Genomic DNA, 27,030 nt, shown 5'->3' with positions numbered 1-27,030 from the left:
GGGGGGTCTGTTTGCTGTTTCCTGATGAACCACCTTCCAACCTCCCCAAAAAAAAAGCCATTCAGATGCTGTGTTTGTGGTGCAGGAAAGTTACCAAATGAAAAGCTCACACCAGGCTTTGTGTCGTCGTTCAGTGGGAGCAGCTTTATTACACGAAGCTATATACATTCACAGGGGGCTTTAGCGTAGCCCCTCCCTGCTCAAACCATCAGCCAGAAGAACTGTAACGCTCTGTAAGTTCACAGGTTTCACAATGCTGAAGCCCACCCAGATGTGTGGTACCCCTTTGGCAGAAAGGGTGGGGTTGTTTTCCCCTCCCAGCTAATGCTTTCTGTTACAGCGATGGGCATTTGACTTCTGCGTTACTCCCAGAAATAACTTAATGCATCGACACTGACTGAAAAGCTGTTACTATTCACTGTGCATCACACTGATGGTCACACAAGCTACATCATTGTGCAAAACCTGCAAGGCCGCTGTACATCCTTATATACATCTAATAATTTAAGTGTTAGGAATGTATTTTTCATTTGCTTAATCCCATTGCACATCCTCCTTCCAAAGCTTCACTCTCCTTGTGCTGGGGTCTTACCGGATGTCTGTCGGTGGTTTAATATTGCATTCCAAATTCTGCAGAGAAGACCACCCCTGGATGAAGAACAGACAGCAGTTATGGGGAAAGCCCCTCATCTCCATTACTTTAAAGTGAAAAAGAAGTAAAATGTAGAAACCCCAAAGGTATGTCATTTACGACAGGACAGAGGAAACACTACACCACTTTAAGGTTACAGCTAAAGCAACTTTTTCCAGGTCAGCCAGGAGTTAACAGAACGGTGACTGAAACTCAAATCAACAGGTAGGAAAAAGTTCTTCAGGCCTGTTTTCCATATGATAACATCACCAACTGGTGCAGAAGGGGTTCCCAACCTTGATAAATGCCAGAACTTGGATAGCTTGAAGCACCCTAGGGGCAGTTGTTACTGCTGCAGCAGTGGAAGTTTTTCACATGTTAACAGAAAATCAGAGGGGAAAACAGCAGCAGTTGCCACAGAACTATCACTGACCTACGTGAACAGCCTTCTGAAACAATTCAATTCATGGGTATGAGCTGAGAAGTACTTTCTTACCGCAGCTGGAGATACCGCAGATCATCTTTAGTGATATCATTAAGGACAGCACTTAGTGTATAATCTTCTTCAGCAAACTAAAAGGCATATTAATTTCTAAATTAACATTCCTCCTTTGAAACAAAACTGCTAATTATGAGCACAATGACCCTTTTTAAAAAAAAAAGAAAAAGTTTGGTTAGGTTTTTTACCCTCTTAATTGCCTCCAAGTCTGCTCCTTGTTGTTTCAGCCAGTTCATGAGCTCAGGGTCTGCATTCTCTCTAAGAGTTGCCGCAGACCATTGGGAATCTTTAACAGAAAACAAAAGTACAGGTTAATACAGCTCAAAACTTGGGCCAGAAGGCTGGGGGTTTTTTTTCAGACTATGACACCTAAAATAGATGTTTGTTTTAAATTACCCTGAGCCAAATCAAATAAACCACGAACCAATCTATTTCTGTGCAACTGTCAGAGCATGCAGGATCTCCTCATACCTTCCGGGTTCAGTTTTAATCGTAGCAGGCGTAATTCCTGAGTTTTTTGCTCCAGAGATTGTCGTAAGAGGGTCTGATACTCTTTCTCCTTCTGAACGAGGTTTTCCAAAAGTCTGTTAGCATATGAGAGATCAAACACAACCATACTAAGAATAAAAACAGCTGAAACAAGTATTGCTCATTTTTTAACAACTACCAAAGGACAGAGACCTCAGAGATACTCTTTTAAGTATTTTACAGCTTACAGACTTCATTTTGCTTGGCTGAGACTCAACGTGGTGGGGGCACTTTAAGGCTTTCCACTTGGCAGGATTTAGTAAGGAGCTTGTAAATTCTGTTGCTATTGTGTAGCCTCCCTGGGCAGAGCTGCTGCCTTCGTACTGTAATTTACTGCTGCATAACGCCTGTGTTTTACCAGGGACTTTCTGATCACAGATTTACATCAATCACACCCATAAAGAAGAACGGGACCTTGAGGGATCAACATCTGGGCAGCAGCCCACAGATGTAACGCGTGAGGAACAGGCACGGGCACTGCTGGGCTCTACTTGTGAGTATTAGCAGGCAGCCTGTCCAGCGGGACAGGGCAGAGCTGCTCTGGCCCTGCTTGCAGGACCAGCTCTGAGGACACTGGTGCTGCTTCAGGCAGCATCCAAGGAGCTCAGGGCGTGAGAAGGAAACCAGCACGGGTGGTTCAAGCCAAACTGCTTAACAGCAGAAACCCAACATGACGTTCTGCGATTAAAAAATGAACCCCATGGAAACAAGAGTTGTACTGACGGCTGCTGAGCTCACACATGTGCTGCTGGTGTGTCCTGAATCCGTTTGTGTGCTGGAAGGGCTGCTTCATCACAGGGCAGACAGTAAGTGAGCACTGTTATGTTACATGCACACATCACCATAGAAAGCAAGGGCTATGTGGGAGCTTTTCAAAGCCTGCCTGAAAGTAAAACCTCGGTCTATACAGGAGGGTTACCTTAAGGTCTCTTGTTTGAGTCTGCCCAGCTCCAGGCTGAGCTGTTGCTGAGCCTCGTTTGACACCACGGAACTCAGGGTGCTGACTCCTGACGTGACAGCAGGATCCTCGGCCCCGTTTTGCTCAGTGGGCTGGTAACTGTCCTCCACTTCATCACCGTCCTTGTCCCCACCTTCAGTTTCCGAGGCCGGCTCGAAGTGCGCTCGCAGCTCTGGTAAAAGGAAATGGTAAGAGTAAGAGCTTGTTTGGACAAGTCTGTCTGCAGAGGTACTACAGTGTGTTCTTGGCTGTGGAAGTCGGCTGTTTGCACAACGCGCTGTATTGCAACACTAAGCGGGAGTAGCAAAGCTTCAGGAGACCTGGACCACAGGTTCTCTGGCATCAGTTCTAAAATGAGCGGCACTCTAATAATAGCTCAGCTGCAGTGTACCAGCAGAGGTAGGTAACTGTAGCTTACAGCTGTCGAGGGGACAAATCCATTTGTGATCACAGAATTGTAGGGGTTGGAAGGGACCTCCAGAGATCATCGTGTCCAACCCGCGCCGCCCCCCCTGCCTCCCCCCCCACCATAGCAGGTTCCCTAGGAGAGGTCGCACAGGGAGGTGTCCAGATGGGTCCTGAATATCTCCAGAGAAGGAGACGCCACAACCCCCCTGGGCAGCCTGTGCCAGGGCTCTGTCACCCTCACTGTGAAAAAGTTCTTCTGCATGTTGGTGCGGAACTTCCTGTGCTGCAACTTGAGGCCATTGCCCCTTGTCCTGTCCCCACAGACCACTGAAAAGAGGCTGCCCATTTCCTCCATGTCCCACACTTGAGATATTTATAAACGTTGATCAGATCCCCTCTCAGTCTTCTTTTCTCAAGGCTGAACAGCCCCAGTTCTTTCAGCCTTTCCTCGTAGGGGAGATGGAATGAGTAAGATGACAGTTCATTAACAGTATTGCTGAGAAACCCCAGAAAGGTTGCTTTTAAGAAAACAAAAGGTTGTTTTCCCCATTGCCTTGGACCAAAGAGTTTATTTACAAAGCATTCTTGTTCTCCCAGTAGCACTTCTAACCCCAGTTCTCTTAGGACTTGCTGCAGGGGTCACCCTTCCCACCAAAGCATAGTTGCCATTTTTCTCCTACAAAGTCCTAAAAACCAGCTGATTTGGCTTAAAAGCCCTAGCAGCTTTGGTGTGAAAGAGCTCACCATCACTCAAGTGTTCTCAGAGCATTCTCATACTGGAAGGGGTGCTCAGCATCCCGAAGAGTTACAAAACTACTTTCATATTTCTAGCTCAAACTTATTCCTAGACAGTTCTTAGTCATTTATCCCCTCCTCAGTGCTTTGTCCTGTTATCCATCCATAGGCCATAATCAGGCTCCTCCTCGTATCAATGCACTCCCTTCTCTGCACCTGCTCCACAGAACACGTAACCAGGCCTGTGCAGTGTTACCCACCTCGGGTGTCATTAAATGTTGTACAGAGCTGGTGTCTTTCTTACCAGGAAACCTCCAGCTTGGACTGAATTTAATTTGCCTTTTTTTGTCATGGTTGGATGACACCAATGGTGCAGAACCGCTGGTTATCTCCTCATTATGTGCTTTCTTAGGGCAAGAGCAGCAGTAATCCTCCAGATCAGCACTTCTTTCTGTAGAACAGTCTGACCCGGTGCCTTTGATGTAGTGGCACATGGGATGCACTTATCGGCACGCTGACAGATTAAACGTCTCAATTGTTCCATTTGCCATAGTGCTTTGACATGCAAACAGCCTGTTTGAAGTTTATTTTATTTAAAAGGTTATTTTTAGCTGCTTTGATTTACCTGGAATAAGAATAGTGACTGCTGCTTGGACTGCACGGCGAATGATGTTATCCATCGCAAACATCCAGTGGGGCCTTATTAAGTGATTTCTTAGTACTTTGTTCACCTGTAATTAAATAAGCACATTAAAATAGCAGCAAACAACACTGGCTTACACATCAGGGGAAATAATCTTGTTCTTCAGTAGTCAGATGAAGTGTTATGAATTAACAAACCGCACAAATCACTAAAACCCTCCCACCCTTCAAACTCTAAACAATAGATTTGACGGTTCTAGGCTAGAGTTCTCAATCCATGCCCAGAGTGTGACATTCAAGCCCCTCTACAGTCCAAGGAGGAAGAGGAGTGAGGAAGATTGGGGAACCTGCAATCCCCTGGAGTGAGCTCTGTCTGCAAAAATTTCTCTCCCCCGTGCTAGGCAAGGGACTCACCGCATCTTGAAATCCAAACAGCACCAGATGAATCTGATTGATGGAAGTGCTGTCAAAGTCCAAATCCATTTTCAGTTTGGATATGGTAGAAGCCATCACTCTCTGCTCAGGAGAGCGTATAAAGTCCCTTAAAATCCCAATAATTTGCTTGATGTGGGCCACTGAAAGTTGCAGTTCTTCAGAGCTCTGGAGAAAAGATAATGAACGTATAGATAGTAAATCCCAGAGTCATTAAACATCTAATTGGAAGCATTAGCATTTTTAGGGTTACAACCTCTAGGTCTGCCCATGTACATTTCACACTGATGCCCAGAAACCACAGAACTTTTGTTTCTGCAAAGCCTTTGCTTTCTACCTGTTTCTATTTTATTTTGTTTCAACAGTAATTCCTCTCTTCCAAAATACAAATGAAGTTGTCTGCTACTGTGGCTGTTGCAAGGGAAGAGGTTCCAGATAACACCTATACTTTTCTACAGTGTACTGCAGAGGGCAGCTCTCCTCCACAAAACCAGGAGAGCGAGTCTGTAAGAGACCCAAATTATTAGACACTGTGCTTTCAGTAAGCTGAATCTGGACTTAGAGCTAATTATGCAGATATTTGATTTCCTTAGGCGAAAATAAAACAGATTTATATACACATTTATCATAAGCCAGAAAAAGGTCTGAGATCACACAGTGATAGGACTCAAATCTTCCTTCTAGGACTTGCAGTCCACACACCCCCCAGTTAAAGCCATCCAACCGCCTCTGAGAACAATGTGTACAATTAAAAGGCAAAGGCACAAGCAAGACAAAGTACAGAAGAGAGATGATTAGGGCAGTGCTGCAAAACAGCTGGAGACTGAGCTCGGACTTGCTGTTACTAAATAATCCTTCTTCATCCTGGAAAATATTTAGAGCCCTGGTTATTTCTGACTGAGACCTCGCATACAAGTTCCAGCCCTCCATAAGGCTGTATGCTACTCTGCACATGCAGCTCAGAGCAGAAATTTCCCCCCGTTGCTTCCCCTGCCCCTGTTTGTGGCCCGTCCCCTGGGTCCTGTAAAGCCTCCAGCTCTGGGTCCAGCCAGTCTGCACCGTGAGGCAATTTTGAAGGGGGAAGCAAAGCCCCTGCGCTGTGCAGGCCGGGCTGGAGCTCAGCAGGGCCCCGCCAGCAGTGCTGTGTGCGCTTCTGCACCACAACCGAGGGCAGAGTGGGGATACCACACCACGGGAGCAGCCCCCCTTTCTGTCAGTGGAGTCCTGTGAGAACCCATAGCTTTGGTAGAAACATCGGTGCCACTGTAGAAGCAGCTGTTAAGGAGAAAAGGCTCAGCAGTCAGCTCCTTACTGGTGTGTGGCACTGCGTGGCTGCAGGTTAACCAAACACAGGATTTCTCTTGCTCCCCTTTAGGCACTAAGCCTTCCCAGTCAACCCATACCTCTGCAGGAATCTGCCTGTGTTTTATTAAGATTCATGTGTGGCACCTAGTTTACACATTTTGAATTAAAAGCTATTAAGCAGATCTCTATCCTTAAATCAAATCATACACCTGTTACTACCTGGTGTTCCATTTCCACATCTTTAAAGGCCAAACCAAAAAAACCCCAAAGCACCAAGATCAGCCCTGCAACCCCCACACCAGAAGCCTGATAAAGACATTCAGGAGCAATTCAAGCATCTTCATTTACTAGCTTTCAGGAAAGAAGTAACACTGCATGACTTGCCATTTCCCTTTTGACCTGGGAACTGGAAAGCTGAAGTGAAATTACCTGTGCTATACAGTCCTGCAAATTGGAAGCAACTTTATTCTGTTCTTCCTTAAGGATTTTATATAGGATGGCTCGGCGTTCGCTGTCCTTCCGCAGCAGGAACAGACCGGAATCCTTATCCTCCACAGAAGGAGAGGTGCCCCTGTCCTCGGAGGCCAAGCCCTCATCAGGCACGCTGCGTCACAAGAGAGACCTCGGCAATTAGCAACACGGCAGTGCTGACAGAACAGAGTAGGGATACTTCAGAGGTTAAAAAGCAAGCTGAACTACAGCAGTAGATCCACCAGTCTGTTAAACACTAATTCTGGGGCAGAAGATGGCTCAGATCCTCAGATGGTCTGAACCTCACCGAAGCCAGAAGCACAGGGCTGGTTTCATCCCGCTAAAAAGTTGGCATTAATGTCACCCAGCACCGGCTCAGTTTTGGGAAGGAAAGCTGAAATCCCTGGACTGAGATATCTATTAATTTTTTGCTGACCCCACAATGTAACAGAGTCATCTGGAAGCCCTTCTTTGTGCCCTCTGATCAGCAGAACTGCCTTTCTGCTGCTCCTTTCCCACATTTGTTTCGTAAGTGCATGGAACCGTCAACTCTTCCGCTGACTTCTGAATCCATAGCCACTCAGGCAATAAGATGACTGACATTTATTCACTGGGGAGGGAAAAGTAAATAAATATGTGGGAACCTTAAGGACAAAGAATCACTGTTCATTAATTAAATATTGACAACATATAAATTAACTGGAAAATTGCCTATGCAACTCGCTGTTTAACACACCTGCTTATCTAGTCATTATGTGAAAAATTGCCCTCAGATAAAATATAATGTGAATTAAATCCACATAATCCCTCATATGTGTCAAGCGAGAAGCAAATGCCTTACCTTAGTAAATGGGAAAAGGGAGGTGGTGTCTGAACCTCTGAAACGGTTCTCTTTGGCCTTTCGAAAAACATGTCATGCTGCACATCAGAGTCTGGGGAAACAGAGCCGTGCTCACTGCTGCTACTGCCAGCCTGCTCTCCGTGGATCAGCAGCGGGAGGGATGTATTACGATTGTAATCTGGGAGCAGACATTGTAAAACATGTAGCAGAACCAGGCAGGAAAGGGCAACGCGCTTAAAAGAGCTGTGATCATCTTCAGTGATATATCAGCAGCTGCGGGAGAGGCAGCCCCTTTGGCAGCAACGCGACTCCCAGTCATTGGATGCGTAAGGAATAAAAGGCACAAACGAGCGAAGGCTGAGCCCAAAGACAGCAAAGCAGCTGGATGCACACATGGGATGCCATCTCATTCCTCTTGCATGCACACACATTGTTATCCCCCTTGGTGCTGGTGTCACAAAGCGACTCAACTGGATAGACAGCTGCTTAAAGAACCTGACTCACACCAACAAGGCAGCATCAGCTGCTCCACCAGCCATATCTGCAAGCAGGAAGAGCTCTGCTACCCACCCTCTCACAACTGCCTGACTGTGTTAATGGACTTGAATTTGCTCCCTCTCTGACACGGGTGCGATCTGCCTTGCTCGCATGTCCCCTTGCCCTCAGGAAGGACTCTCTCAGCACTAGCCTGGAGGAAATCTCCTGTCCCTTCCCAATTCATCTTGAAAGTAAGAAGAAATTTAAAAAAAACCCAACAGACATTGCGAGCTTGCTGTAATGCTGATTGCCATGTTTCAGCTGTGTGACAGGAAAGGTAAGGAAGAAGTTCTGTCAACTCAAAGCACACACATCCATGAAGTATCACAAAACCATCTGATGCTTCTCACTATGAATTATGTGGAGGGCAGGTGTGGGGAGAAGACAGCAGTAATTTAAAAGTTGTTCTGAAAGCTCTGACATACTCCATGGTACATGACTGATGTCCAGATGGCCGAGGCTAAACAGTCACAGAAATGAAACAATATATATCACCTTGGGAGAACTGGTGCAAGGCACCTCTGCAGTACACAAAATTGAAGGCTTCTGTCCCAAAAGTAAAGGGCTGAGATTTGCTCCAGGCTGCCTTTATTATTGGAAAGAAAAAGGGGATAGTGACAGGATGGGAAGATGGGGGCAAAGCTGAGGAAATTGATGGTGAGAGAAGCGGTAGAGGAAGGAGACAGGGTGAACCTCTGCAATTGAGATTGTGGCAACTGCTGAGCCAGGACCTGGCATATGTCCCCAAACTGCCCGTGGTGCTGGCTGCAGCTGCCAGCACAGCTTTCCCAGCTCCAGCACAGCGAAGCAAACGCTCAGCTGCAGCCACGCTGCCTTCCCCCCATTCCCCCTTAAACAGTTCTCATGGCATTTGCCCGCTCTGCTCATGGCCCTGACCGAGCTTGCTTCTTGCTGCAGCCCAGTGCCCAACCCCGCAGCACCAGATCCTTGGCCATCTGAGGGAGCTCCACAGCCTCATCAACAAGTGGGACAAGAGAAGAAAGGAGGAAGGCAGCAGGAGGGACAGGATGCACTTCCCCAAGTATTCGGCAAGGAGCCTGCTGCTCCCAGGGCAGCTAGTGAGGCCTGCTCCAGCCTTTCTAATGCCTGCTCCAGCCTTTCTAATGCCACGCAGTTTTCCCAGGGCAGCGTCCTCGGGCAGGGGCTGAAAAGGTGACAGGAGAGCTGTGTCGCAGTGGGGCAGAAGACCAATAGGTCCTGCCTGGCTGAGCAGTGCCAGCTCTCTCTCCCAGCCTAACCTAAGGGATCACAGTTCTCTGTGCCCCTCCAGACAAGAGAAGATGCCTGTTTCCTTGCTGAAACCAAATTCAGCTAGGTGTTAGAAATTCTCTGCTATTTTTCCCCCTTAGGATTCCATTCTTTCAGATGTTCCCTGCTGAGTGGGAAAAAGCTCAAAAGGGGAAGCAATTCAATTTGCACTAGGAGTGTGGGCATGTGTGTGTGCAGACAGGGAAAAGAAGCAGCAAGACCAAGAGCTTTCCTTGTTTTTAAATGCAGAGTTCCTCCAAACAGAAATTATTTATCTGGCAGGTCTATATTAAGATTTGTTATCTTATCACTGAGAAAGTGGCTGATATGTTGGGGGTGAGGGGAGCGGGGAAGAATACACTGGGCAGATAAAAGAGAACAACATGCTAAACAGCTACTTCAGCACCTTATATATGTAGAGTTTCCAAATTAGATGCCAAGTTTGCAAATGCTGACCCTTGTAGGCCTGAACACCTAATAGACCCACATTTTCAGGTGCCAAGGACTCAGATCAGTGTATATAATTGTGAATCCAAAATGCAGAACTGTTTTGGCAAGTCTTCACTGAATGTCATTTGTCCAATTTTAATATCCTATGAGGCATTTTATTTTGTGAGAGGATAAAACTGGGTTGGGGGGTTTCAGCGAGCAAAACACATGACAAGCAAGTCACTGTATTTTGTGGGAACTGTTAAATTTAAATATATCTAATTACAAATCACAGGCACTTGCAACGGTTGAGTTCCTGCTGTTTCCCTGGCACAAGAAACGTCCTTAGTAAAAGAGAGTGCTTAATGATTCCAATTTTTTCTGTAACACTTAATGATGATGCTGACTTGTATTTGGCTGATAATTCCTTACCTGATGGCTTGAATGCAATCCTGCTTTTCTTGCCCTTGTTCACTTGTTTCAGGAAGGAATCTCTGAGCAAATCTGATGCTGTAACACGCTTACTAGGATCAGGTTCAAAGCAGAGCAAAATAAAGGCCCTTGTTTCAGTGGATAGCGATTCTGGAATTTCTGGATGAATCTTAAACATACCAACCTGCAAGTAAAACACAGATATAAATTGTTTTTACTGAATAATTGTACTAAACAGCTTCAAGGAGACCATGGGTGCAAGCTTTCTTAGTATTGTCTCTCAGTCTTGCTGACTCTTATGGAAAAGGAGCGATCCAGGTACCCACATAGAGCAGGGAAGTGACAAGGCTCTAAACCTGGTTTACTTCCACGTAAACATGGTGTGAATGTCCACGTGGCATTACACAAATGTCAATTTGTGGATGCATCCAGCCATCTACTGTCAGCAACCTCAAGACCCAGGCATTATCCACACCTTGTGCTTCAAATGCTGCCTCTCCTACCAGCGCTGAGAGCAGCAACCCCTGCAGCTATTGCATACGCTGCCCATCACCCTGCCCAGTACCGTGTCTCTCCATTGCTGACTCCTCCAGCACATTTGTGCCCAGGAACAGGAATAGCTTCCTCCTCTAGCACCGGCTGCCTGGGGCCCGCACCTGTTCTGCTCCTGCTGCTGCCAAATTTTCTCCTATGAATGCTCACGGTGACCTTGCCAGATCCTGTCACCACCCTTGGCACTCAGGCCAGATGTCTTCCCTAGCTTTTCAGTGTTACTTAACTGAAAATCACATCGTGTCCAAAGGTTTAACGAGACCTCCCCCCACCCCTTAAGTAATGAAAAATGTGCTTCTACGGGTCGCTCCCTAGTGACGTATCCAACTCCTTCACTGCCTCCTTATTCTCTCATGCCAGTCTGGCATAAATGTTTTGAAATGAGCAGCATGTAGCACGTGTGCGCTGTACGGCCTGTACCCGGCGAGACTACCGCTTGTAGTCTCAGCGCCTTCACACAAAACAGGCCCTGGAGAACAAGCAGAGGGATAGTGGCCACACGGGAGGCGACAGCCTCGCAGTTAAACAAGTGCCAGCTGCTTGCTGAAAGGAAGAGTCGTTTAACTAATCTCATTATGCAGCTGCATTACCGCGCTGTGGCACCGTTAGGCACTTGCAATAGCGGTTCAGCTTCAGTGGAAGCGGAAGCCAGGCCTGCTGAGCAGCCCTGTGTCTCTGGGAATGGCAGTGCAGCACGGAGGAGGCCAATAATGCAGTCATCCTGAACCACGACACTAACCACCCTCAAAACTCAGGATCTCCCACATGCAACATGTTTAATGTACACAGCTTGCTAACCTCTGCAATTAAGTTGATGTATTTAATAAAGAAATGGAATAACTAACTAAATTGATGTCATGTCCCTTTAGCAGGACACAACATCTGTACATTCACCTTTGCCTGACTGAGCATCTTTATCTGATTTGTAAAATCCCAGGTGTATTTTGGACAGTGCTTTATAAACAGGGTATATAGTTTCACCTCCTCAAAATGTCAGCCTGGCAAGGCTTTTGCTTTGGAGCACAGAGAGAAGACAGCCGCCTGCTTGCTGTGCTCTGACAGCTCCTTTTGACACAACATGTCTGTGCCCATGATCAGCCTCCCTCCTTGTGCACTCTGGGGACAATCTCAGGCCGCCAGCTTCGGCTGGGGGACTGCCACAAGCTGACAGAACCTTACACACTAAGCAAAACCTGGGACAGTGCAAACCGGGACCAGGAATTTTGAATGCTCCTCTCTAAGCTTTATCTCTGCAGCTCAAGGACAACGAGTTGTGTCACAGGCATCCTGTAACTCTATGGCAACGCTAGCTTTATCTCCTTTGGATGTCATTTGTTTGCACTCCATTCACACAGAACCAGGCACACACATACTGTGCTCACAGATGAAATACCAGATAATGTACGCTCAGCTAGGAATTATTTCCAGTTCTCTGTTTCCTCCAGCCCCCTTTTCTCTACTGTGTCCAACACTTTGGTCATTTGCAATGCCTGTGCTGACTGCACAGCCAGACTCAGACCTTCGCTCTCCTCACGTGTCCTACATGCGACAGTGTCCACAGGTGGATGTGGTGACCTCAAATGATCAATATCCCAAGTTTTCCACACTTCTGGTTTTGTTACGTTCTTGTCCAGTTAGCCTGCTTTGTTCTGTCTCAGACTTAGTTTCCATCTTGCTTACTTTTATTACACAGTAAAAAGAAATCACAGTTGGCAATTCAGTGTCCAGCAAGAGGCAGTTCCAGGCAGGTCCCAGCAGAGCGAAGAAACAGAAAACCAAACCACATGCTTGACTGTAGTCCATTAATGCAGTCAATTAAAACGCTAAAATCTCTGCCACATGCTTCAAGAAAGGACAAGAAGCATTTGTTTTAAAAGTGCCAGTTCTGAGGCCTCAGAACACAGATCGGTGGCCTGACAGAGCTTATGGGCAGGACACAGGGACAGGGTGATCCTGCCAGAGCTCACCTCGTGAGCTTGTGCAGAGCTCATCGAGCACCCAGAAAGGAACAATCATTTCCTGACAGTTCAATACACTGTGCTGAAAAATAGGACATGTAACTCACTGAGCAGCTCAACAACACGCCAGGTATGTAAGATGAAAAGGCATCTGCCGACAGAACTGTACGTGACATACTGGACAAGGGGCAACGGGTACAAGTTGGAGCACAGGAAGTTCCATGTGAATGTAAGGAGGAACTTTTTCACAGTGAGGGTGGCAGAGAGCTGGCACAGGCTGCCCAGAGAAGTTGTGGGGTCTCCTTCTCTGGAGACATTAAAAACCTGCCTGGACGCCTTCCTGTGTGATTTAATTTAGGTGATCCAGCTCTGGTAGGGAGGTTGGACTAGGTGATCTTTTGAGGTGCCTTCGAACTCCTACTGTCCTGTGATTCTGTGATTGACAGCAACGTGGGGAAAAAAGTCTCTTTCCATGGCTCCCTCAGGAAAGCTTTAGTGATCCAAACCATGTTCACCCAGGGAGCGCCCTTTGTAATGTCACAAGTTGACAGCACCAAGGTGACATGTTATACTGTTGAAACAACTACATGAAAACCCATAACCATCCCTTCCTTTGGTGCATGGGACAACTCACAGGGCTAGTGTGACGGATGGCGTTACGTGCCATGCCAAACTGCAACCCAGGCCACTACCCTTATTGAGGAAGAATCTGGTTTTGCTACCGTGATTCCATTAATAATTATACTAATGCTCACACAGTGACTTTCAACAGCATACACAACAGAATTAACAATATTGATAATTTAAAGCAGTTTGCTGGGTAATGGATGGGGTATTTTGTTATCATTATAAGAACAAGGGCTCTGCAAGCGCAAGTGGAAACTCAAGTACTCTACTAAAGGTCTACTGCAAGTCAGTGGAAGAACCAAAATTTTTCAGTCTGCATGTTAGACACAGTATTATACCACAGCTTTTACACTGCTGTTAGTTTTAGACTTAGAAGAAATAACTTTTTTCAAACCCATTTTGCATCAGAACTCTCGGAATCACTCTCTTCTGAAGTGTCAGTCTGTGCATTTGAAAACAGGCACGTTAAGAGAAACCTAGTACTAGAGGTAACAGTTTACCAAGGAGGTGGCTTTGATCCAAAGGATTTTGGATGTAAAATGCAGAGTATTTTACTCCTGTAGTACCTTATAGAAATCCTGGAAAGTTAGCCCTCCACCCCCTTCCACCATAGCTTCCTGCGGTGCTGTTGAGACCAGGCCTTTGAAAGACAAGGCAAACAGATCCCCTGGGCAGGAGGCTTGTAAAAGAAGACTTAAAGGAGAAGAAATAACTTGGTCGTTATCACCAGAGAGGCTGGCTGCCAAGAAGGAAATCATAAACCAAGATCAGGAGCTGATAGAAGTCAGAGGGTCAAGAACACTAGTTTTCCTAAGTAAGTCCTGACTCATTTTTCAGGTTGCTGCTCTGAACCATGACCTATTTCCAGCACAAAAATAAATTATGATCCCTTAGAGCAGCACAGCTTAGAGCAGAGAAGGATCATTCAGTGAGAATTAAGAACTCAGGCCAGACTGTGGCATTTTGCAAAACTAGCCACATAAGGAAAGGTTACTACCAATTAAACTAATATTAAAAAAATAAGTTAATATTTGAAAATCCATAATCTCTATAGCAAAAAACCAAAGCACTGTACTTACTTTGAACATTGCTGCTTGAGGCTCCCCAAGCTCATGAAAGGGAGGCTTGCCTGTTGCCATTTCAATAATGGTACAACCCAGTGACCAGATATCAGCTGGTGCACCGTATCCTCGTGGTCCTTTATCAATGATTTCTGGAGCCATGTACTGCAAGGTTCCTAGCCAGGACAAAAAGAGTAGTCAAGTGTTATAGTCTTCACTACCACTAAAGAGAATTAACACACTGCTAAGCAACCTGAAAATTGTCATATGTAACCTGTAGAGCCATAATATCTGATTTCCAGCACTGGGACAAAAGCTAGACAGAAGTTTATGTTTTAACATCTTTTCTATATTCTATCTCCCTCCCCCCCACCCCCAAATTTCTAACACAAGGCTTCAAACTGCTGAAAGCATATTCACAACATAATCCAAATGCTTCCTCAGAATGTAGAATTGTATTAAACCCTTTTTGCAGGTACTAAATTGTAAAGATTACACATGTAACAGGTGATGAAAACCCACAAAGTGACAGTCCACCTTCATGAGAATCATTTTTCATGTGTTTACTCCTGTAATGAGAAGACTAGTGACAACGTCTTTCAAAAAGTTAGTTTGCAAATAAGCTATTTTTGTAAATATAAAACAACAAATTGAAAAAATGTTTAAAAAAATAATCTCAAGTTTATGCAATAACAATCAAGGGTAAATCCAGTAAATGATGTTTAAATAAGTAAGGGAACCCATCATAAATTGCAGTTCCAGGAAGTCTTTTGGATAGGCTTGGGATTTCTGACATGCAAGGTTAAGGGGAAAAAAAAATAACATATTCCCCCCCCAAAAAAAACTATTGGAATTTCTAAAGCTATATATGTGGGGAAAATAAGATCCTGCCTAAGCCTATAGTTGGCTCTTAACAGATGAATCTGAATGTCTATAAAGTTTGCCTGTAGACCATGTGACTGTAATACTAATTATAGTACTAATAAACAAAAAGAACAGTATAAATGAAATAAAGGGTGGTCAGTTTGGAATCGCTGGTATTCAGTCATACCCTAACACAGGTAACAAGAGGTCTTTACAGGCAACAACAGGAACCTACAGATGTTGGAACATCTACACTACGGTACTTTCTCCACATGAATTCCTACCAGGTCTGTTATGACATCTTTAAATTAAATTATGTTTCTTCTTAAAGCTACAATAAAATTACACTGTGGTAAAGCTGTGAGCTATTAAGTAAAGGACATCTGGTGAAGATAAAAGATATTGGCTATTACTGTGTTCATGAAATGGGACGGCTGTGGAATAACTGTTCAAGCCACGGCGTTGCCCTCAGGCTGTGTCTCTGGAATGGAGGGATATAACCTTTAAACCACCAGAAGTCTGGTTCTTCAATCAAAGAATAATAGAATGGTTTGGGTTGGAAGGAGCCTTAAATATCATCTAATTCCATCTGCCATGTGATTGTAATACATAATGCCTGAAATCCACAGAGTTTATGTACTGAGTTAAGGAACAAAACAAATTGCAAGAGACCTTCTAAGACCCTCTGGGCTACAGTTACATGTGCAATAATTTTAAATCCAAAAAAAAGAGAACTTAAGTAAAATATTTATTTTCATGGTAAATTACATATCTGAGGCACAACCAAGGCTGCCAACATGCAAAAAAGCACAGAAGGAGGGCACAAGATTCATCTCCTTCTTTTAGACTTCTTCAGATACCATTTCTCCATATATCAACTCTAACAAAACAGCCAGCTACTAAAAAGCCACTAAGGAGTATGTAAAGCACAGGCAATGACAGAATGGTTTTCCTCTAGTATCTGCCCCAGTCACAGTAGCAATCACACATAATAGTGACTTCCTGGTCACTCTGAATAGCTACAAAAGGGTCTTCCTCTATGACTTCAACTTTCACCTTATGCAACCCCTTGATATACTTGAAGTTTTCAGAATACCCTGTAGAAATGAGACACACAGTATAGCTATACATCACACCACGTGGTAGCGCACCCCTTCTCCATGCAGCACAACTGCATTGAACCAGTGTAACATAAATGGCAAGGACAAACATTGCAGGTGAAACCTGAAAATATTCTTTTCCAGATACCACAGAGGACCTGGACATACTTGAGAATTATCCATCCAGTTGCATAAACAAGATGATTATCGAGAAAATTATTTGTTGAATAATTTGTTTGGGAAAAAGAAGGTGAAAGTCTTTCAAGTAGAGCTGCTTCAGAAGCCAGCCTTTAACCAGCTCTGTTCAGACGTACTGCCATTTATGTATCGAACTGTTGGAGCACCTGTAGACTGGGGAGATGGCTTCTTGTAGCTCTTTGTTCTTAAAACATTCCAGTGCTGCGTTTAGGATTCCAAACAAGACAAATGACCATTTTTTTTTCTCCTCTTTAAATGACTTCTAACTTAATTCTAACCAAAATATTCACAGCTTTGCAGGGAATTGGTTTGTTTCAAATGCCTGCACCTGATGAGATGCTGATCTCACGGTACATGTTTTGTTCAGACTATAGTGTAATACAGGCCCAGTTTCCAGTTCACAAGCTTGGCTAATGGTGAGTGAAAAAAGCTCAGAAAGGTAAGTTAACCTTAATATTATTTTTTCATGGCTTCCCTTGTAAGAAAGCTGGAGGCACTGCATGCAGACTCGTCACCAGACAGGTAACAGGAAGCTTTGATAATCACTTAAAAGGAGGTTGTCGTCTTCTGCCTTCCACACACAACTGACAGATGTGTCTGCGAACCACGCACTGAGCTGCAGGCCAGTATGAAGCTTGTAGTTTGTGGCATCAGCTTACTCATATGGACAAGTGAAAATGTCATGTTACCTATATCTCCACTGATAAAATAATCAAGTAATTATGTGGTGATGTATTCATTTTTCAATGTGGAGTTTCAGCTGTTACTCAGCAAATGTTTTCTGTGAATATTGGGAGTTTTTATTACCTTGTGTTATACAAAAGCTTTTCTGTAACTTACCAGCCTAATAGTTTTATGCAAACTGTTCTTTTTTATTGTGGATAATACCAAGTTAGCCAGTTAGTTTGGTCTTGTAATTAATGCCTTAAAAGTGAAAGTATTTATAGGTTTATGTTTGGCTTTCAGCACCTCAGATTTCAAGAAAGCGTGCATGAATGCAGGAGTTACTAATACCAAGATTATTAAATTAAAATGTTGCTGTATTCAAGTGTTTCCAGATGTAATTGCAACAAATCAATTGCTACTTCATGAAAAATCCTTAGAAGAGAAACCTGTTACCCCAGCATGCTGATCAAGTTTGAAACAAAAAAGTAAATTGGAAAAAAAAAAGCATTAAAAACCCCCAGAAAGACAGGAAGGCTGTGTTTATGGTGCTCTCACTCCCATTCGCTCTCCCCTGAAAACAGACACCTTTGTGTCTGTTTTGTCTTTGTGTTTTCATCACAAACCCAAAGAGCCTCCTGCCTCTCCCGCTAAGTCTGTCACCAAAACCCTTATAAACGTGCTAAATTCATCTTACCTGTAAATGTTTCAGTGCATGGGTTGATTCCTGCCAGCCGTTTGGAAGTACCAAAATCAGATATCTTCACAACACCACTATAGGTGTTCACCAAAACATTGTCCCCCTGTGGTTTGAATAAGAGAGAGAGAGAGATAGACTGGGATGGGGACAGATGAGTACAGATTCCAAATCCCAACCTCAATACTCCTTCAAGTTTGCGGTTTTCTTTGTATTACACCTTTCTACAAAGGAACTTTTCTGGAACACTAGGGAGAAGGGTTTATTTTATTCTTTCATTTTGCTTTAAGCTTCCATGAAATCCCAATAAAAGCTTCACTTCACGTTAGAGTGAATGTACCAGAAATAAATAAGACAAAAAGCAAATCACACAAGATGCACTGAAGGAAAATTTACCTTTATATCCCTGTGTACAATCTGGTTCTCATGGAGATACTTAAGGCCTTCCAGAATCTGCTTGGTGTAAAATTTAATTGTAGGTTCTTTCATTGGGCCCCACTTAGATCTTAGTAGAGCTGAGAGGCTGCCTACAAGAGTTAAGAAGAAAGCATATCATGACAGCAAAATCCCCAAATTAACATCAAACATTAAAGTCTGGGCTAAGTCTCTGCTCAATATCCTAACACAAGAGAAATGCAGTACCTATAATTAAGCCAAATTCTTCCTAGATCCTGCTGAGAAAATAACTTGCTGCTGCTGCTCCTCTTGAGTGTTATCTCTTTCTTGCCAGCTCTGCTTCCAGCTCCATGATAGGAATAAACATTACGATAGGGGTGGATGCATCTCCCTTGCTTCAGTCTAACAACCGTTGAGACTACAACCAGCAACCATTTAGCCCTTAATGAAATAAAGACTAAAGGTAACACTGCAGGGTACACTGGACTTCAAGTTCTTCACAGGGAAAGAGAAGCGGATTTACTCGAGATAGGGATGAGAGAACAAAAAGAGAGAGTCTCTTCCTTGTAAATATGGGATTAATGTCTGGGAATTTTCAGACACAGAGGAAAGAAACCAAGTAATGGATGTTCAGAGTAGGAGACGGGTCATCCACACTTCCCCTACTTGTAATAATCTCTTTTTAAAAAACCCAAATACCACAATCATGAAGCAAAATAAACCCAGTTTTGCTTTTTCTGCTCATAACAAATGAAGTGACGTCGGCCTATTTAAAGCCAGACAACTTCAGCTAAAGGCATTTTTAGTCCATACCACCAACTTTATAAAGTTGCTGCAAAGAATGTTGCATAATCTGAACAGCTGACTCCTTTTTAAGACTGGCTGAAGAGTTTAAAACATCTGCATTGGTTCAATGCTGTCTTGCATTAGCAACTAATCACAGCACACTCCACTGTGCATATATGAACAGACAAAAAAGGTATGTAGCTACAGCAGCTTATACTTTCAACAAGTGCAGGAAAACAAGTGGAAGTGTTGGTATAAACTCAACATATCTGCATCCATCATACCTTTCTGAGGGTCTCAGCTTTCTGGTGAGAAGGCCACAGGAGCTCAAAAATTAAACAGCTTCTCCATGCTGAATGCCCCAGATATATTTAGTTAAACACTTCGAATGCTTGTGTCTGCACCTTACCTAAAAACCATGAACTTTTTCCCTGGTTTTCTTATTTCTATTTTTATTTGGGAAATTACAGTCATATGAGAATTTAACTCTCATTCTGACACATCCTTGACACTGAAGAGCAAATAGCAAAGGGGAGATGGAAATATAATCTAGAGATGATGTAGAGGGACTTCACATCTTAAAGTGTAGAGAAGGCTAGGGGAGTAAAACTGGAAATTATGAGCAAGGGAAGCATATAATTTCTTTCTCCATTCTACTTGGGAAATAGCAATGCTTTGTGTATAGCAGTTACAAAATGATACTTAATTGCTCAATTAGTGTTACTGCTGAACAGAAACTTAGCCTAAAAGCTCCAGCCATTGTTCAGATGCTCAGGCTAAATGGACTGTACAACTCTAACTCCACAATTTTATAACATTGAGTACTTGACACCAAATACTTTTAATGATTTTTCTCTAGGTTTATAGTTATTATAGAAAGGGGAGAGGGTACTGGGACCTGGATACATCAAATCTATTTTTGATATGAGAAGAATGCCACCTGTAGCTAATATCTCAACAGAAAAGCCATCCACAGTGCACAAACATATTAAGGGCACATCTATTGCCTTCCTCTAAGTTGAGAGTCCCAACTGCTTTTGATTCCTTTCAGAGACCAAGCTCAACACAATACAAACCTCCTGGCACCTGCTCCATAAAAATCTTAATGTATCCATCTTCTGAAACAGATCCAAGATACTGGACAATGTTCCGATGCTTTAAATATTTATGCAGTGCTATCTCTTCATGAAGAGGTTGAGAATACCTATTAAAAAGTAAAACAAAAATAAGTTAGGAGTATCTGATCCTACAGCAAAAGGTTCTAAAGGTCCTAGGCTGGGCTTAAATGCTAATTTGCAAACAGAATGGATTTTAGTGATACTGATGAAACACTTAGCACACATCTTGTCCATCACAAGCCAGCATGACTGGCTGCCTAATCAGAAAAATTACAGGGGTAGATCTCAAAGGAACCCTAAAGGAGAAACGTGTCCTCAAAAATTTATACACACCTTTCTTCTGTCTTGTTACATAGTATTGTCTTTGTCACTGAAACACCTTTTATGCTTTTCCCTCCTCCCCAAAAGGAATACAACTGCAACTTAAATCCCAAACTATGTCTTACTCTAGAACTTGGCAGACTCACAGATTATAAAATTCTATCATTTATGTTATAAAACTTTCCCCCAAAATGCAATGTCCTTATTCTCAAAAGGGTACTGTTGAATACTAGGGGGAAATAGTAATTGAACAGAAATATATGCAAGGAAAAGCAGTTTTCAGTTTCATTAGCAATGCATATATATAATAAACTAGGTCTTACCTGCTGTCTTTCTCAGGTATTTCTTTGATGGCTATTCGGACTTGATTGCTAAGGTCTCTTCCAGCATAAACTATTCCGTAAGTACCTTTCCCTAGAACCACCCTGTCACCGTTCTCATCATAGTCGTATTCGTACTGCAAGCAGAGAAGGTAAACAAAGCAGCACAGAGATTTTTAGCACTGACACTGGACATCACAAAGAGCTTTACCAACACCTACGTGCTGCCCTGACTCAGAGCAGCACAGAGCAGCTTCTGTAGCAAGGCACCTTTCCCACCCGACCAGTGCACCGTACAACTTGCAGCATTTCCACCTTACTGGCTTTACCAAACAGCTTTCCCTGACCAACTCTAAAATGAACTGAATGCAAGGGTAATGCCAAAAGAACAGATTCAGGTATCATCTCCAAGGTTTGCTCCCAGAGCCCTCAGGGTACACAGATGTATGGAACATAACCTATGGTTTTGAACCCAGCGGGTTAAGAAATTGATAAAAGTGACATTCTGATTACAGTGGGTGGATGCTGCTTTAAGACCCTGAACTCTTGTTTGAGCTTAGCCACAGCAAAATTATTTTCTGACGTATTCCTCTCATTATGAGCTTTTCCAAAAAGTGGGGGAAAAAGAAAGCTCATCTTCTCCCAGGATGATTAAACAAAAGAAGTGTTGGTTTCCACTGCTGCTGAAACACAGTGGGTAATACTGTCGGCTAAGTCACTGCTGCTTCACTGGCTTCAGTAAAGCTACATTAATTTACACCACCTCCTGGTCTTGTCCCATGCGGTGATTTGTCCCAGAGCTCTCCTACTGTAAAAGTCAGTGAAAAGGCCTTTTGATGAATGATGCTTAAATACATCCCAGATACTAAATAAACCCAAACTTCTTAGGAAAGTTGGGTTAAGCAGTACATCTGATTTCAATCAGGGAACTGATAAATTATATTGAAAAAGCGCCTTTGCAAAGAGTTAAGGAATTAACTGGACAGCTTCATAGCCTCAGATATTATCAGGAGTACACAGACCTCCCCTACCAAGTTCCCAGATCCAAGAGGATATCATGTATGGGAAAACTACAGTGTATTCTCTGCGGGTTCATATGATTTCCCTATTTAAAAAAACAACAAAAGAAACCTTTATAAAATAGCCATAACTATCAACATGTCTGTTCATGGGCACTTTTTCTGCTTCATCCACTAAGACTCCCTCACACAGAATGCAGTCTTGAGATGTATTTCTTTGCAGTGTCTTCCCAGCTCACATCGCAGCTCCGGTATTGCAATGTCTGCGCGTCACTTACATTCCCTGTCTCTTCACCTCAGGAAAGATGGCAAGTTTCACGCTGCTGCATGGAAGGTGCTAAAGAAAAGCTGTCTGCTGTTTATCCTAGCAGCATATTCTGCCCAGTGGAAGTAAACCCGAGTTAGCACAGCTTCAGTAGTTTCCTTTTCCATGTTTCAGCACTCTGCAGTTCCTAACGCAATCCTGTTACACGACAGGCATAACTGACCCAAAACGCCATATGTAGCTCTGTCAGGTCCTGTGGCAGGAGCGCAGCCAGCTTTCACAGCTATCCTATGACACAGAACTGCAGGAAAAAGATGGCACTCACATTGCAGAGTTTCAGATTGACAGCCAACCCTATCTGCAGCAGACTCATCCTAAGCTAACTCTGTAATTACTGTGGAGAAACCTACCTTCTCTCATCTAGGTCCTACAATACATGAAAATCATTGAGGTCTATAGTTCAGTGCTAGTTAGTAGACAGTTTTGTATATGCTTGAGGTCACTTTACATTTGCCTCCTCTTTCTCCAACAGCTGAAATGTTTGAATAAATCACTGTTGGCTGCCACAAGTCTGACTATGTGATCCACTGGACGTGTGATGCCACTATTAGGAATGAGTAAACAAGTGTTCATGGCTGACCTTCTGTATCAAGGTGGTAGGGCAGAGTCTGATCTCTAGGATATCCTATTTAGGTACAGTAGTTACGCTTAAAGTGACAGGAACTTCTTCAACATCAATATCAATATCCAGAAGCAAATGCCCTAAGGCAGAAAGGGCTGCCAAAATCACTCTCCCTCCAAATCCCAATGAGTTGTAGAATGAAACTGTAGTTGCTTTCAAATAATGCTGCAATCCAAAATGCACAACCCCTTGGAACAACATTCTTGTAAAAATTCTGACTGAAACTATGTTTTCTTCCTCTAAATTGTGCTCAAGGTTATTTCTTCCTCTTCTCCAAATATAAACAGTTCTTTTACTAATGGTAAAAACTTCAGCTTTCTTTGTGCTTGCCACGCCCATCAAGACCATATAAAGCTGCATTTTCTATGTTGCCTCTTCTTAAATGTAAGATCTCAGGCTTCAGAATGACATTCATTGTCTCACCTCATTTATAAGCTAACCAAATTAATCTGGACCTTGATTTCTGTTTTAGTGTCCTGACCTAAGACAGGAAGTACAAGGTGATAATTGTGAAAACTTCAAGTTATATAGAATGATATAGCTTAAAGATTTTAAATTAATTTCTGTAGTAATATCTCTGCATATCCTTGGTTCCTGCAGTATTGTTTCCTACTGTGCATTCCCAAGCGATTCTTTTGGTTCAGTTTTCAAAAGGATCAAGCTCACTTCCTCTGAGAGACTATGAATACAGTTGAATAGACTGTGGTGTTTGGAGATTGTCCTGTATTAGCTACATGTGTGAGTATGTAATGTAAAATCTGCAGCTATAGATAATACCCAGTTGTTGCCAAGGCAGAGCGCTGATCCTAGGCCGAGCCCCCAGGTGTATGTATTAAGTTGGGCCTAAAAGATACATATATCTTGTCCTTTTCACTTGAGGAGAGAATTGAGTGGCCATGATGCACAAACTTCAGTGCAAAGACTCATCATCCCCACTGTATGCAATTTCATTCAACGGTATAGCAGAGGGTCTCCTACTTTCTTAATTGTCTTCTGAAGCCTAAGATACTGCAAAAGGTTCCCTACAATAAAGAGCATCTCTGAATCATAAACCAAAGAGAATTGCTGGAATAAGACATGGTCAGAAAGATACCCAGCTCAAACAAACCAGAACAGGGGTTCTGTACTCATTAATTGGATTGGCTGAATTTACTTAACCACAAATAAAAGTTACAACCTGCTTTTTATGATGGCTATTCAGATTTCAAAACAAACAAACAGAAGCTCAGGATATATACTTAGAGCTAAAAACCTGGACATTTGCTGTGAGGCAGTGTGTCTTATCAAGACAAGGATCCACCTACCCCACACAAAATGTGAAGAACCCTTTCCAAGTTTAGGTTGGTTTCATCCCCCCTGGTACTGATTATAAAGAAAGTGTACCAGGTACTAACCATGGATTCTTCAGCCAAAAGGATGATGATTAATCTCAGCCTTAAAAATCTGCAAATCTCTGTGACAAAAAATCCTGTCAGATGACATTACCTGGAGTAGTAACAGTATCACACACCATCTAGAAAAACTGAAGTACCTTTGCTAAATGGCTTTTTCCTGGAATTTATTTACTATCTTATCTTTTTCATCCACTTAAGCCAGCTGGTATCAGATGATTCTCATTTATAGAGTGTTTGCAACACAAATACAAGATTAGTAACACTCTTCATTAGGGATTTATGCAGTTTACAGTAGTAACAGGCTCACTTCACTAAAAATGTGGGCTATTTTTCAAATGAATGCAACTCTTGTGTACAAATAGATTTGTAAGAGTTCAAATTTCATATACGATTAAGGAGTTAAATGCTATTTATTATCTTTCTATATACTGATAGGAAAGTGCAGAGAAGAGAGAGAATGAGCTTCAGAGGTTTTGGATCTTCTATCCCTGACATACCTCCAAAGTGTCTCCATCTATTTCTCCTTCGAGTTCCAAAGTACTGCCAACTGCATCAGACAAAATTTCTTTGACCAACCCACAGAATCTAAAAAAAAAAAATAAACAGCACAGATCACAGAATAATATCCTTTTAGAGGGAGATTAAACAGATTCTTCACAAGGTGCTCTTTGCTTTCAAGCTAACAGACTCATGTTCATAGGTTTCTTTCATTACTTGCTTTTTCCATATTTATCTTATTTTAAATGAGGAGGACCTTCAAACACACACTGAAAAGCCTAATTATTTATAAAATTACTTTATTTGCTGTAGCAGAACCTAATTCTTGCTTTTTATAGTAATTGCACAGTAAAATCTTGGTAGATCAAATTCAAATATTTTTGCTGTACACTTTGACAGAAAGTGCCTAGCATCACGTTTTCTTTACCAATATAATTAGATAAAAAGTTGAGATATTAAAAAAGTAAGTATTGGTTTCAATGGCTCAAGTCAGTAGTGCTAAACTTGCAACATCATATTGGGTAGTTCTCCTTCAGTGTAGCTGTCCTGGGCTCACCCGGGGATAGTTAAATTGCTTTCTAGTATCTAGCATGGTGCTGTATTTGGGATTTAGCACGAGAACAAAAGACAGAAAAAGAAGAAAATAGCAATATAATATAATATCATATCATATCATATACATATAATTTTCTGAGACCTAATGACTTGAGGTAAACTGATCAGAACCAATCAAGTGTGATAGACATTTCTCTCATCAGCTTAATTATCACTGAGTTTACCTCCTTGTGCTATGATCAAGGTAAAGAAATAAATAAATGGACAGAAATGTCAGCTTTCCATCCTTATTAAATCAATTCTATTTGGGACATAGATCTTGCATGCAATGTCACACAACTGAACTCACCTACTGCACTGGTTTTCTGTAGAGAAGTAGATTTGAAAGTCATCAGAGTTGTCATGGACATAAAGAAAACAACATCGCTCATCAAACTTGGAAATGCTGTAAAATTCACATTAAGAAAATATTATTTTGGATGTAAGTATTAGAAGAAATAGAGCAAGGAGAAGTTATTTTTTTAATTATGAACACTTTGCAAACGATTTTTTCACAGTTAATTACCTCAGAGACTCATTATGCAATTATATTTCTTTTCCTTACAAGTAGAAGCTTTGTCATAATTTATATATTCTACAATCCTATTTTAGTTTGATAAATGACTAAGCTACTGCTTACTTTGGTACAATACTTTTTCATCTGAAATCTTTTGAGGTTGGTTTGTTGCTCGTCCCCCCTTCTGTTTTTACACAGTTCTGTCAGATTTCTTGGTATTTGATGACACCTCTATTGAAAGTGAACTTATTTGACACTAGTCTATGAAGAAAGCCTTTCTTTTAAGCTTTACAATTAATTATGTCTTTTCTAATTCCTTACTCTGTAAAACCGAACTGGGGAATACGTGTGGTGTAGCAGATATTTCACAGGGTATACTTTTTATGGCCTTAATAGTGATAAACAAGTTTCGAGGTGACCAATACCTACTCCAAACTGCTGCAGTAATTCTGAAAAAGCATTTACTTATTGCACACTGTGTTTTGCCATTGTCACACATGTCCCATCTAAATGCACTGAAGTGAAAAGCGAAGTGGCCATAAAACATGATCATATCAACATGAAAGTAAACCTTGGAATGACTCTCTTATCATTCCAAACACTTATAATTCCAAACACAGTATTATTCTACATAAATGCCAAGTTGCTATCCCTGTTAAGGTATTATTATTTTTGTGCACTGAATTAATTAATTTGATTAGATTCTCAACTGATCTAAGTCAAATTCTCACAGTTTGCTTAGCCTCTCCTGAGCCAGTTAATATACATGACAGTAGACGACAGCAAAGTTACAGGATGTTGTAAGATCGACTTGCTGTAGCATCATTAAGGGCTACACGGACAAATGCTACAAAAAATTACAATTTTGCCAGAAGATTTTTTTTCAGAAATATATGAAAAGACACTGCACTGATCTGTAGCTTGGTTCTGGTGTAGCAAGGGGGATTAACCTGACATGACAACTAAGACACAAAGCAAGGTGATTCTTCCAAGGGCAAATATAGCATAGAATGCAGTATGTAAGATGACCTGGTTAGTGTAAATACAATTTAAGGATTTTGAACAAGTATAAGTTAGCTGAGGCCACTAAAGTTATAGTACAAAAACTAATGCAATTTAAAAAGTATAGCAATTTTAAGTTGTCACATACAAAGCAGCATCTAATTCCACTAAGTATAAAAAGACTGCTTCTTTGAGCTTCGCAATCCCTGGCAGTGATTAAGAATCAAAGCAAATTAATTTCTTGCTTCTATTTAATTAAAAGTTATCTTTCACAAAGATTA

General features: G+C 42.3%; 1 protein-coding gene across 1 annotated transcript in view; it reads right to left on the bottom strand.

Annotated features, from left to right (window-relative positions):
- Window positions 1-126: 126 nt before the first annotated feature.
- MAP3K15 (mitogen-activated protein kinase kinase kinase 15) overlaps window positions 127-27,030 on the bottom strand; it is a gene marked incomplete at its 5' end in the record, with an annotated part of 88,129 nt that continues 61,225 nt past the window's right edge. The window contains 17 exons of the mRNA XM_084269758.1: window positions 127-648; window positions 1,128-1,204; window positions 1,319-1,416; window positions 1,602-1,714; window positions 2,578-2,788; window positions 4,385-4,490; window positions 4,816-5,001; window positions 6,568-6,742; window positions 7,451-7,628; window positions 10,118-10,301; window positions 14,334-14,491; window positions 17,838-17,943; window positions 18,234-18,360; window positions 20,092-20,223; window positions 20,782-20,915; window positions 24,636-24,723; window positions 25,541-25,636. Coding sequence (XP_084125884.1) covers window positions 567-648; window positions 1,128-1,204; window positions 1,319-1,416; window positions 1,602-1,714; window positions 2,578-2,788; window positions 4,385-4,490; window positions 4,816-5,001; window positions 6,568-6,742; window positions 7,451-7,628; window positions 10,118-10,301; window positions 14,334-14,491; window positions 17,838-17,943; window positions 18,234-18,360; window positions 20,092-20,223; window positions 20,782-20,915; window positions 24,636-24,723; window positions 25,541-25,636 — 2,251 coding nt within the window. The 3' untranslated portion in view covers window positions 127-566. The remainder of the gene's footprint in view (window positions 649-1,127; window positions 1,205-1,318; window positions 1,417-1,601; window positions 1,715-2,577; window positions 2,789-4,384; window positions 4,491-4,815; window positions 5,002-6,567; window positions 6,743-7,450; window positions 7,629-10,117; window positions 10,302-14,333; window positions 14,492-17,837; window positions 17,944-18,233; window positions 18,361-20,091; window positions 20,224-20,781; window positions 20,916-24,635; window positions 24,724-25,540; window positions 25,637-27,030) is intronic.

Source organism: Gallinula chloropus (genome assembly GCF_964237585.1).
Source record: "Gallinula chloropus genome assembly, chromosome: 1".
Lineage (NCBI taxonomy): Eukaryota > Metazoa > Chordata > Aves > Gruiformes > Rallidae > Gallinula > Gallinula chloropus.
The sequence above is the reverse complement of the archived record's forward strand: the minus strand, read 5'-3'. Positions and strand labels throughout refer to the sequence as shown.